The sequence below is a fragment of the Apium graveolens genome, chromosome 4 (genome assembly GCF_009905375.1).
Source record: "Apium graveolens cultivar Ventura chromosome 4, ASM990537v1, whole genome shotgun sequence".
In the NCBI taxonomy this organism is placed as follows: domain Eukaryota; kingdom Viridiplantae; phylum Streptophyta; class Magnoliopsida; order Apiales; family Apiaceae; genus Apium; species Apium graveolens.
Genome location: NC_133650.1, coordinates 174,408,325 through 174,419,680, shown reverse-complemented (window position 1 = coordinate 174,419,680; position 11,356 = coordinate 174,408,325). Strand labels below are relative to the sequence as shown.

General features: G+C 33.8%; 2 protein-coding genes across 3 annotated transcripts; one reads left to right on the top strand and one right to left on the bottom strand.

Annotated features, from left to right (window-relative positions):
- The first annotated feature begins 419 nt into the window (after window positions 1-419).
- LOC141720437 (uncharacterized) lies at window positions 420-5,746 on the top strand. Of its 2 annotated transcripts, none has more exons than XM_074522856.1 (4): window positions 420-762; window positions 4,009-4,797; window positions 5,090-5,137; window positions 5,222-5,409. In XM_074522856.1, exons 1-4 carry the CDS (start codon window positions 472-474, stop codon window positions 5,261-5,263), a joined length of 1,170 nt encoding a protein of 389 aa, XP_074378957.1. In that variant the 5' UTR covers window positions 420-471; the 3' UTR covers window positions 5,264-5,409. The 2 variants fall into 2 exon arrangements, with proteins under 2 accessions (XP_074378957.1, XP_074378956.1); XM_074522855.1 differs by having other exon boundaries at window positions 428-762; window positions 5,226-5,746.
- Window positions 5,747-7,456: 1,710 nt separating this feature from the next.
- LOC141720436 (uncharacterized) lies at window positions 7,457-10,635 on the bottom strand. The gene is made up of 3 exons (XM_074522854.1): window positions 10,468-10,635; window positions 8,419-9,600; window positions 7,457-7,708 (listed from the first exon to the last, which is right to left on the bottom strand). Exon 2 carries the CDS (start codon window positions 9,552-9,554, stop codon window positions 8,472-8,474), a length of 1,083 nt encoding a protein of 360 aa, XP_074378955.1. The 5' UTR covers window positions 9,555-9,600; window positions 10,468-10,635; the 3' UTR covers window positions 7,457-7,708; window positions 8,419-8,471.
- Window positions 10,636-11,356: the final 721 nt, after the last annotated feature.

Genomic DNA, 11,356 nt, shown 5'->3' with positions numbered 1-11,356 from the left:
AAAATCAATGGGTCCCACCACTTCACCCCTTTTTTTCTCTTTTTCACTATTTTATACATATTTCTTAACTTTCGTGCCCAAACCAAACGTAAAGAATTGGCGGGACGGAGGGAGTAATAAATATACACTCAAAATAGGTTTCCATGACTCACCAACAAAAAAAATTAAAACAAAACAATTTTTTTACAATTTAATATTTGAGCTCAAACTTTGCCCTCCATAGAATTTTTATGCTTGCAAAATAAAACACAACTACAACGCCGACAGAAAAAGAAAAGAGGAAAAAGAAATAAAAAAAAAGGGAAGAAGTGGCGCTCTGTGCCAATTTTGAAAATATGGAGAAAGTGGCGTTAAATGCCACTTTTGAAAATGTTTGAGTTATTGTGCCATAAAACTGAACTTTACATTCAGGTATGCTAAAAATGTCCCGGAGCCCCGAGAGTCCGTGTAAAAGGCGCCCACGCCACATATATGAATATTATTACAGCGACACACTCCGTACATGTAATAACATATTATCAACACCATTTCATTTCTTTACTCATTCTCTACCGAAGTGATATATACACACAAAGGGGGATGTCATGTTCTTCTTCATCGGGGTCGGAGGAGGAAAACGAGGGCTTCGATTGTTACCGTAAAGGCGGTTATCATGCCGTTAGAGTCGCCGATACTTTCGCTTCCGCCCGATACGTTGCTCAGAGAAAGCTTGGGTGGGGTCAGTTCTCTACTGTTTGGCTCGCTTTTGATACTCATACCCAGGTCTGTTTCCCTCCCTCTCTCTCTTTCTCTCCCCCCTCCCTCTCTCTCTCTATTTGATTACTCTACTCTTTTTTCTACTTTTTAAAAATGTGGTCGATTTGTATATATACAATTATGGTGTACTGCTGCAATCTGAGATCCCTAGCTTTGAGTATATGGATGTGCTTATGATTATTGTTAATTGTTTAATTATATATATAGAGAGTTTTACTCCAATACAAACTAAATTAAAATACAAACTACGTCACCTCACACACAATTCCACCTTATTCCCTCTATTATTAATTGATTTTTTCCCGTTAATTAGTGAATTCTTTTTAAAATTTAACTTCACTATATTTTTCTACATCCTCCAATCCAACCATCAGTATGAATACCATATTTTATATATTTCGGCGATAAATCAGTAATTATGCTTACAAAAATCACTAAAATCTACTGGTTCCTGAAATAGTACTGAGTTCAGCTTAGTGATTCAGGTAAGCTTATATACTGATTTCTCGTCAAAATATAGCAAATATGCTATGCAAATTGATGAGTGGGAGATGGAGAAAAATACGGTAAAATTATTTTTTTTAAAAAGTTAACCGATTAACGGGAAAAGTAAAATTAAAAACAAATTGGAAAATATATACATGAATACATAGTGCACATGGAGGAGACATAACGATCAAAGTCGAATCGTGAGCCTATTAGTTAAGCAAATTCAATGAAGCAACAACTGGTCAACTGAGCGGCAGACCCGATGCGACTGTCAGATAAGCCGTATTTCGACCGGAGAATCTAACAGAGACATTACTGTGGAGATTCTCCTATCTGCCTAGAAGGATTCGATAAAGAGAATGTGGGTGGGCGGGAGATTCATAGTATCAAACTAGGAGAAGAACAGAACTAAACGGATCAATTCCTTTGACCGTAGGCGAGTGCTCAAATACAAACCAATATTAGAATACAAACTACAAACCAATGAGACTCATATGTTTAATCACTTTCCCCTTCGTTTTTAATTTTACTTTTCCCGTTAGTTGGTTAACTTTTTAAAAAAAATAATTTCACCGTATTTTTATTCATCTCCCACTCATCGATTTGCATAACATATTTGCTATATTTTGACGACAAATTAGTATTTAAATTTACCCGAATCAATAAACTGAAATCAGTACTAATTCCAGAATCAGTACTTTTAGTGATTCTCGTAGACATAATTAGTGATTTATCGTCGAAACATATCAAATATGGTATTCATACTGATTGTTGGATGACGTAGAAAAATATAGTGAAGTTAGATTTTAAAAAGAGTTCACTAATTGATGGGAAAAATTCAATTAAAAATGAAGGGAATTATGTGTAGTTGTGCGTGGGAGGTGTAGTTTGTAGTTTGTATTTTAATTTACTTTTTATTGGAGTAAGACTCTCTATATATATATTTGAAATTGCTGTTTTTTGTACCAAAAGAGGGGAATAATATATCATTATATTTTGGGAATGTTATGGTTGACGAGGAGTATATTTATAATTGGTGTTTTCAGAGTGTCGTTTGGAATTATTTCCAAATCCTACTATATGCACTTTGACTATTGCTAAGCTGCAATCTATTATTTTTTGTCCTCTATAGTTGAGAGTCTCTAAAGTAAAGGCCGATTGTAATTTAAATTAAAGACTTTCTAGTCTACATTTTAATTGTTTTTTTGTTAATATGCACTCAGGTGTATGGTTTGTGGTTATCTTGACCTCATTTTATTATCCAAGGGAGCTCTGTTGCCATATCAATAAACTTATGATCCATTCCTAATAATATTCTCCTCAAAAAGCAGGTTTTACTCCTACTCCCAGAAGTCAAAAGGCTTTCTCCATAAAGAACTTAATTAGAAATTATGAAAACATTTTTTTCAAGTTTTTTGCGTAAAAAAATTGATAAGCTACATAGTTCTATTAAAATGCAAGAGACAGTGTCTACATGGAACTTGTTCATAAGATTAGCTAAAGAAATATTTATTATATTAGCTTTACTGCTAAAATGAAACGGAAAAGTGGTTTTCAATTGTCATAGCATGGAAATGTATTGAAATTTGAGAAATATCCTATTTATCATTTACATTAATCCTTTTTTCTCTAAAAATAATATGATGATAGCTTTTCACAATTAGTAAACATTGGCCTTAAAATATATCTGCACGCTCATGGGAGTTATGAATCATAATTTTACAGTTGTATGATTATCAAATTGTCAATTAAGGCAGTATGCGAGTTATTGCACACTAAAAGTTCATATTACGTGGCAGTTGTTTCTTGTGGAATAGGGTTTAATTGGTCTTGTGAATAATGTTATACTTATGGAGTTAACGTTGGTCCAAATTACTGATTTCTCATTAGATTTTGTAATATAACTCAGGCAAAATCTGTCTACAAAAGCTAATTGCTCCCAGGTGGAGTTCTAAAATCATACCTATAGAAACATATTTTGAGCATTTCATGTGGGAATGATCCAGTAATCAAAGCAGGATCTTAAAAGGCCACTATACTTCAGCTACATATCCTTGGCGGATCCATCCAACTGTCATTGACACAGGTCTAACAAATTCCTTTGGACACACACTTTCCCCTGCCTATCATATTGTCATATATTTGTATAAAGGAGCAAGTATTGACCTTCTGCTTAAATTCAGCATCACGGCACCATTGTAAATTAGGAAGTAGTTCATTTATATTGCATGGCTTTGGAACATTTCTGAGGTTCATAGGGAGGGACACCAGTTAGCTGTTAAGGAAGGGGATCAAAATTATTTTCATAGCCAATATCATGTCTCCATCCAACTGGCCGGTGAAGTGGCCCACCAGAAGCCTTTATAGAATCATGTATAAAATCTTCTGATTTCTTTTCTTTGTCTTAAAATAAAAAATAAAAATGAACTCTCTGCGCATATTTCAGTTATGAACGCTTTTAGTCAATCTTTTCTGTTACAAAAAAATATGGGTATCTGTTTAGATGATGAGATTCAGCACTGGCAAATGTAACTGTTTTACTCTAACCTGCATGATCTTGTTCTGTTATAATTTCAACAAGATATCTGATGGATTAACATAGTCAATGTTATATTGATTGAAATACTCTCTTACAAACCAATTCCTTTATATATTTTTTCTACTTTTTTTAAGATGTATATCTGTTTTCTATTTCCCTGTTAAAAAAATTTAGACATATCTGCTATTTTTTAATAAATTTAAGTTTTGCATTTGTTCTCACAGAAATATGTAGGTCTTAAAATTCAGAAAAGTGCACCAGAGTTTGCGCAATCTGCTCTACACGAAATTGAAGTTCTTTCTGCTATTGCTAACAGTGACGTCTCAAATAGTAGATGTGTTGTAAGCTTGATTGACCATTTTAAGCATGTAGGCCCAAATGGACAGCATTGGTGCATGGTTCTTGAATTTCTTGGTGATAACATTCTCCAGCTAATTAGATACAATCGATATAAAGGCCTTGGATTGAATAAAGTGAAGGAGATATGCAAATGCTTGCTGACAGGTTTAGATTATTTGCATAGAGAACTCGGTATTATACACACAGATTTAAAACCCGAAAACGTTCTTCTTCTCTCCACTATAAATCCTTCAAAAGACCCAGTTAAGTCTGGGATGACTCCTATTCTTGAAAAGCCGGAAGGGAATCCTGTTGGTAGTGTTACAATGAGTGCCATTGAAAGAAAGCTAAAGCAGAGGGCTAAAAGTGCAGTGGCTAAGATATCTGGTAGACGAGCTTCAATAGGTGGATTAGTTCCAGCTCCAAAGTCTGACAGATGCCTGGATGGAATTGATATGAGGTGCAAAATTGTGGATTTTGGGAATGCATGTTGGGACAGTAAAAAATTTGCTGAAGAAATCCAAACAAGACAGTATAGGGCGCCAGAAGTTATACTTCAGTCTGGCTACTCCTTTTCTGCAGATATGTGGTCGTTCGCTTGCATAGCCTTTGAGCTTGCCACTGGTGAGATGATGTTTGCTCCCAAGGCTGCACAAGGTTTTAGTGAGGATGAGGTATGGTCAGTTACTTTCTGTCATGTCACTCTATTGTTCTCATTTTTAATTACTATCATATATACTTAGGTTTGTTCGAAGGTTACATGATAAGTTTTGTACCATAACAGCCAAGTCTATTGTTTACCTGATTTATTGTTCTATTGACTGACCATAATATATAACCCACACATGTGTACTTAGTATTTTCTGATAAGTTGTTAAAAATATGCACCCTTTTGTTTTGGAGCTATCTCCTTGAGTGAACTATTTTACCCTTTTGTTCGGTAATTGATCATTCCGTTAAATGCAGGACCATCTTGCACTAATGATGGAAGCCCTTGGAAAAATGCCTAGAAAGGTTAGCCTGTTCGTCACCAGCTCCTCCTTTCCTAGTTCCTTGATATATTTGTGATGTCCGTGTTCCTTCTTTTTTTTTTCCAAGACAGATAGCGATTGGTGGGCTACGATCCAAAGATTATTTTGACAGACATGGAGATCTGAAGAGGATTCGGAGGTTAAAGTACTGCACACTTGAGCGGTTACTGGTTGACAAATTCAAACTTTCTGAAACAGATGCACATGCATTTGCAGAATTTCTTTGCCCCATACTTGATTTTGCACCAGATAAGCGACCAACTGCTCAGCAGTGTTTGCAACATCCATGGCTCAGCACAGAACCTTAACACGGAGTGTAGCATAGAAAAGGCAAATGTTTAAGCAACATGAAGATTAAGAGGACTTGTGTGGAGAGGATCTACAGGAGCGCCACTATTTACATAATAGTTTCACTTGAGAATTATTTTGTATTAAGTGTACTTTTTTGGTACTTATTAACAGTTGACATTTTTTTTGGTACAATGTAATATGGAATGATTACTACGGGCAATAACAACAGTGCAGTGTGATCATGTTGTAACCACTTCTTGACTTGAATGCATGATGCTTCACTATAGGTCTTTTCCATTTATATTACAGTTTCAATACATTAATGCTCATAGGTTCTGCTTTCTTTTACGTTAAAGAACTCTTGCACTTAATACTTTTTTTTTTTAACTTAATACTTAATACATTAAGTAGAATGAGGACTGATGTATTGGGTAAAATATTCCCGGTTGAACCCTTGTTTTGGGTTAAAATATTTTAGGGTAAAATTTAAGCCTTCATTTGTGGATATGGAGTGAAATGATAATTATGATTTACATGGTTTTGGATTCAAATCTATAATTTCTGGCTCTAATTGCATACTAAGGAAACGGGAGACTTATGAGCATGTTTAGTAGGTAGGTTATTAGATAGGTGATTTGTTCAGCCGTTGCAAAAAGCCACCAGCTTAATGTGGGTTTAGTATTTGTGAGAATGGGTGGGTTGTGCATGTGATTGCAGCTTGAAGGTGTTGGTGAAACATGTACAATTTCTATAATGGGGATCCAGGTTTTCCTTGAGTCACTGTTGTATATGAGGGTCAAGGAGGGATGGATGGAGTTTATGAATTTTCTGTGATCCACTGCAAGCTTATAAGTTCTGATGGATCCTTCTATTCGTACTGACCCAGCCAGAGCAGTAATAAATTGTTTGATCAATGAAGTATAGGGAGGTCTCCAAGGAAATAAAAAAGTGGTCCAACAGAATGATGGAACAATTGGAAAGATCATCGGTGATGCTCTCATCAAGACTCATTTCTCCAAGGTTACAGACCAGCCGTGCCCCCAACTCATTCAAATATTTTCTTCCAACGATCATGGCTTGCCGAGTTCTGATGCACTTCTTTGAGATCGTCAAGGGGGTGGCTAACTCACTTATTAAGAAAATTTGTTATTTTTAGCACATTAAAATAGTAATTACATATTCGAGAATTATATTTTTTTCTTCTAATTTTCTATTTAAGTTTCTACCTTTTTGTTTTTTTAATTATCTTTTATTTTTAATGATATTTGACAATTAGACCAATTTTGACTGATTAATCCGATTTTTTATCCATCACGCTAATTATAACAATTATTATTGACCAATTTTCACAAAAAACACAATTTTAACCCAAATTTTACATAATCGGCCAGATTGGTCACCATCAACCTATTAATCGGTAAATTAATCTTGATCAATCATGGAATTTTTTAAGATGGTCTTACATTATAGTATAAGCAAGTTTTTGTTCGTTAGTAAGGCTTCTTTTCCTCCCAGTCGTTCTCAAATTTAAGGAAAGTTTACCCATCTCATCTCTATCTTTATATACAAAAGAGTGATGTAGATCTATCTAGTATAAGCTAGCATGCAAAAATTACTCCGCAAATGTGAACCAAATACCTATGGCCAAATCCAAGTTCTTATTAAGTTTAAATCGAGTTTTTCGTATATCAGTTGATCTTAAATTGTTATCTTAAATATCTTCTGATTAAATAGTTGATCTCAAATTGAGCTCGACTTCAATTGCAGCCTTATGTTCCGTTAGTGTAGAATATAAACAAAAACAGGGAAGAACAAGTGTAAAACAATGTTGATACAATGATGACATAGTTACCAACAAAGATCCACACCGAAAAAACAATGTCATTGTTTGATATACAAATCATATTTCACATGACAAGCAGATGATTAAGGTTAAAGGGACCTTCTCACTGCAGACAACAGATTATTTAGACGTAGCAATTACATAGCTGAGGATTTCAAAGGATTGGAATGAAAATAAGAAAAGAATTAATGAAATTGACGCAGTAGAGGAAGTCTGTAGCATTCTATATAAGCGAAAATTATATGATGTTTTTACATAAACCATATTAAACACACTGAAAGACCCTGTTTAAATCTTAAGCAGACCAAATTGTAAACCTTGAGCATTAAACTAAATTTCAAATTACCGACAACCTCCAAAAATCAAACCACTTGAAAAATCACCACGCAACAGTCCGTCAAGATAACCCAAATCGGGCCACTGCATCAAACATGAGCCACGTTTTACATTAAAAAAAAAAGTAAAATTGCATGAGATCTATATATTTGAAGCTCTCCATAGTTTATGAAGGACAAACGGATGATGGCCAAATTATTTTCTTTAAACATTGTAACCCTCCAAGCAAATATGTATGTTTAGTCACTATAAAGGTCATATCACACTAATGCCTGTTGACTTCACTATAACTGCAGATTAATAGTCTGGTTATGATGCAAGTAAAAACAATGACTCAAATCCTACACTTCATTAAAAAAAATAAAAGTGTGATGATGATATCGTGCAGGTGTGACAAGAGCAGGACAAGGTAGTAAAGAAAATACTAGTCAATAAGAAAGAAACAACTGTCTTTTTTGGAAGGAGGAAATTACAAAGAACAACTAAGCTTAATTTTCTTATTAGTCAACTTTCTATAAGGTCCGAGGGGCAATATAATTTTCCCAACAACAGTCTGGCATAACATATAACATCAATTCAATATCTGCTACGGAACAAAAGACTTGCAGAAGATTCAATGTGAAGCGAGCAACTATAACATGTAATATAATTTACTTTATTAAAAATAATTTACTCTTTTGAACAGCAAATATAGTACACAAAAGAAAATTAATATAATATCTTCAAAAAAAATATACTCTTTTAAACAGCAAACAGATAATGAAATTCACAAAAAAAGAAGGTGAAATGACTACCTTGGCCGAAGAAGTCAAGACAGCTGCTGGTAGTTGCAAATAAACTGTAAACACTATAGTTGCATGACTTTATTCTGTTTAACACAAGCAGGTGCCTTAAATTCCTTGCAATTCCATGTTCCTGACCTTTCAATTGACATCACACTACTGCTAGCTGGTCCTACAGAGAACAAATGTTTATTGCTTGCAGTATCTTTACTCGCATTCTCTTCAGACAAAGACAAACTTCTGTGTTTCATCTGTTCCTTGGGGATTGTTTCTTGATCCCTAAAGTTGCAAACACTTAGTGGCAACTTTTTTTGCTTGATTCTTCCCCTCTTCCTGCCTAAGCTACTTGGATCCTCCAACAAATCCTTCATCTTCTCTCCCGATGCACTTGAAACTGCTCCTCCGTTTGTCATCTTATACTTATCAATTTTACTTAAATTTGATAGGTCTTCATCTATTCTAACCACATATGCTCCTTGAGCGGAACCTTCATCATGAAGCTTAGCTGTTGTACCATTTACATTGCTTACAGGTGGGCGATGTCCATCCCACATTATACCATCATTATTATACCTCAGCTTTTGTGAAGACAAACTTTTCACGAGCCTCTTATGTTTGGAACTTTTTATGTCAGAAGTAGAAGAGTTCTTAATAGTTCTTGGGGAGCTGTTAATCGCCCGGTGCAAGTCACGTGCTATTTTTTCATCAGTCTCAACCCTATGTTTTTTATTATACAATATATCAACAGGAACTTGTCTCTTCATCTTATTCTTCCTCAGATAATTTTCTCTACTAGAGGTCTCCTCAGACATCACCGCAAACAAATCTAACGCACTCTTAGCAGCAGCCATAGCCTTGGCTGCTATCTCAGCCTTGTTCCCAGCAGCAGCTCTGGCCGCCTTGGCAACCTTATCGGCGGCTTCAGCTGCTGACCTGGAGACCTCCACAATCTCCTCAGGAGATTTGGTCGAATGAGATTTTAACATATTATTTAGCTGGATATCAAAGTCACTCAAAATTACAGATGTTGATGGCACGTGTGAGCTACTATCAAAATTCTGTTTCTTTAATCCGGCCAAAAGCCGCTTCCGAGGAGGTAAGAGAACATCGGCATCCAAATTACTAACATCACATGAATTAGCTTCCATTATTCTTCACAAGAAGGCATAAATCATATCCTTTTACAACATCATACTACAAAAAGTAAAAAAATAAAATAAATCACACCTCCAAATGATATCGAAAATTCAACTCGCCAACTAATCCAAAACCAGTCAACATTCTGTCCATCTCTTTGAAATAACAAAATCTTTCACCAACCAAACAGACTACCAAAATGAAACTAAATAAAGTAACCGAGTACCAATTCAGCAAATCTACAATGGCTAACAAAAACCACAAACTAAAGGCAATTTACTATGACAATAAGTGCTTCAACACTAGACATCATAAACTTATACATACTATAATTATTGTTCACTAAACCATTACACAATTACAAGCTAAATCAAAGAAACTGTGCAAATCGATTTAAGATCATAAGTGATTGCCATCAGAATTCAATCGTGCAGGGACAAAGATACCTAGCTATAGCTTTCGGAAAGGTCAAAGAATTTCAGCATCCATAATAGTAACATTACATAAATTAATATCAATTGCTTCAAAAAGATCATAAATATCAAATCACACCTCCCCAACACTCCAATAATCATAATTACCAAATTATCCAAAACCCATCAAAGATTTTTCCCATTTTAGCATAAAAACTAAATCTTTCATCAATCCAAACACTACCCATAATGGAATAATCATAAATTCACCAAGTCTAAATAAGTAAACCTATAACTCAACAAAACACACAAATTTAAACACAGCAATAAAAAACAATGAATCCACCAACACTAAACATCATAAAAAGACAATCTGATTACAATTCACTACAAAAACACAAAATTACAGCTAAATAAAAGAGAATTATGCAAATCCAAGTGATTACAAAAAAAATATATATAAAATTCGATAAGTTAGATATAAGTTAATAAAATGAGATAGATTCAATACCTGATCTCACCATCATCATCTTCAAAATAACATCTTGAGGGAGATTTTAAAAATATAAAAATTAGGGTTTTTAAGGGAGAGATATATATGGAAGAGAATGGTCTGCAAAATATGGAGGAGCAAAGAGGAGAGAGAAATAAATACAAATATTAATGTTTTAAAAAAAATTGTTGTTGTAATAATAAAAGAAATTATATTATTATGTAAGAAAGTTTCGATTGGTTACAACTTACACGGTATTACAAGACCTAAAAATTGCAGATCCCATCAAAACTGTAAGATAAACCCACTTCAGATAAATGTTACCTTTATTACAACTATTGTAATTACGATTATGCCATCAGATGTTTCTCCGTTCTTAAGCATTTGTTTGTTTAACATCATGACCTGGACAACATCTATAATATTTCATTAAATAATTGTAGTTGAAATACTATAATTTTCAGTTTGATTTTCGGTTGATCATTTATTAGTAGAATAAATAAATACTTAAATTATATTATATATTAGAACTAAAAGAATATCTATCTACCTGACAAAAAAAGTTATCTATCCATTTATTCTACCTATACAATACAAATCTATAAAAAAACAAAAGTGAGATTTTTGTAGATTTGTTATTTAATTACTCAAATTATTTATAACTGCTAGAATATAAATGAGAACCCGTTAGATTTAAATGAAATGTAATGCTAATAGATTTTAAAATATAAATGAATACTTTGATTTCGAATGCCAACTATATGTCATAGTTAAATTAATTAAATATACCATTAATTTTGAAAGTACAAATTAAAAATTAGGATTTGAATTTCATGAAACATATTTTATACAATACACAAATCGACCTAAGGTAGAGTTTAGGAAAATCTTACAATTACTCTTCATT

Coding starts and splice junctions, on each gene's coding strand:
- LOC141720437 (XM_074522855.1), top strand. CDS start 472: ATGAATATTATTACAGCGACACACTCCGTACATGTAATAACATATTAT. Junction 763..4,008: donor CTTTTGATACTCATACCCAG/GTCTGTTTCCCT, acceptor TTGTTCTCACAG/AAATATGTAGGTCTTAAAAT. Junction 4,798..5,089: donor AAGGTTTTAGTGAGGATGAG/GTATGGTCAGTT, acceptor CGTTAAATGCAG/GACCATCTTGCACTAATGAT.
- LOC141720436 (XM_074522854.1), bottom strand. CDS start 9,554: ATGGAAGCTAATTCATGTGATGTTAGTAATTTGGATGCCGATGTTCTC.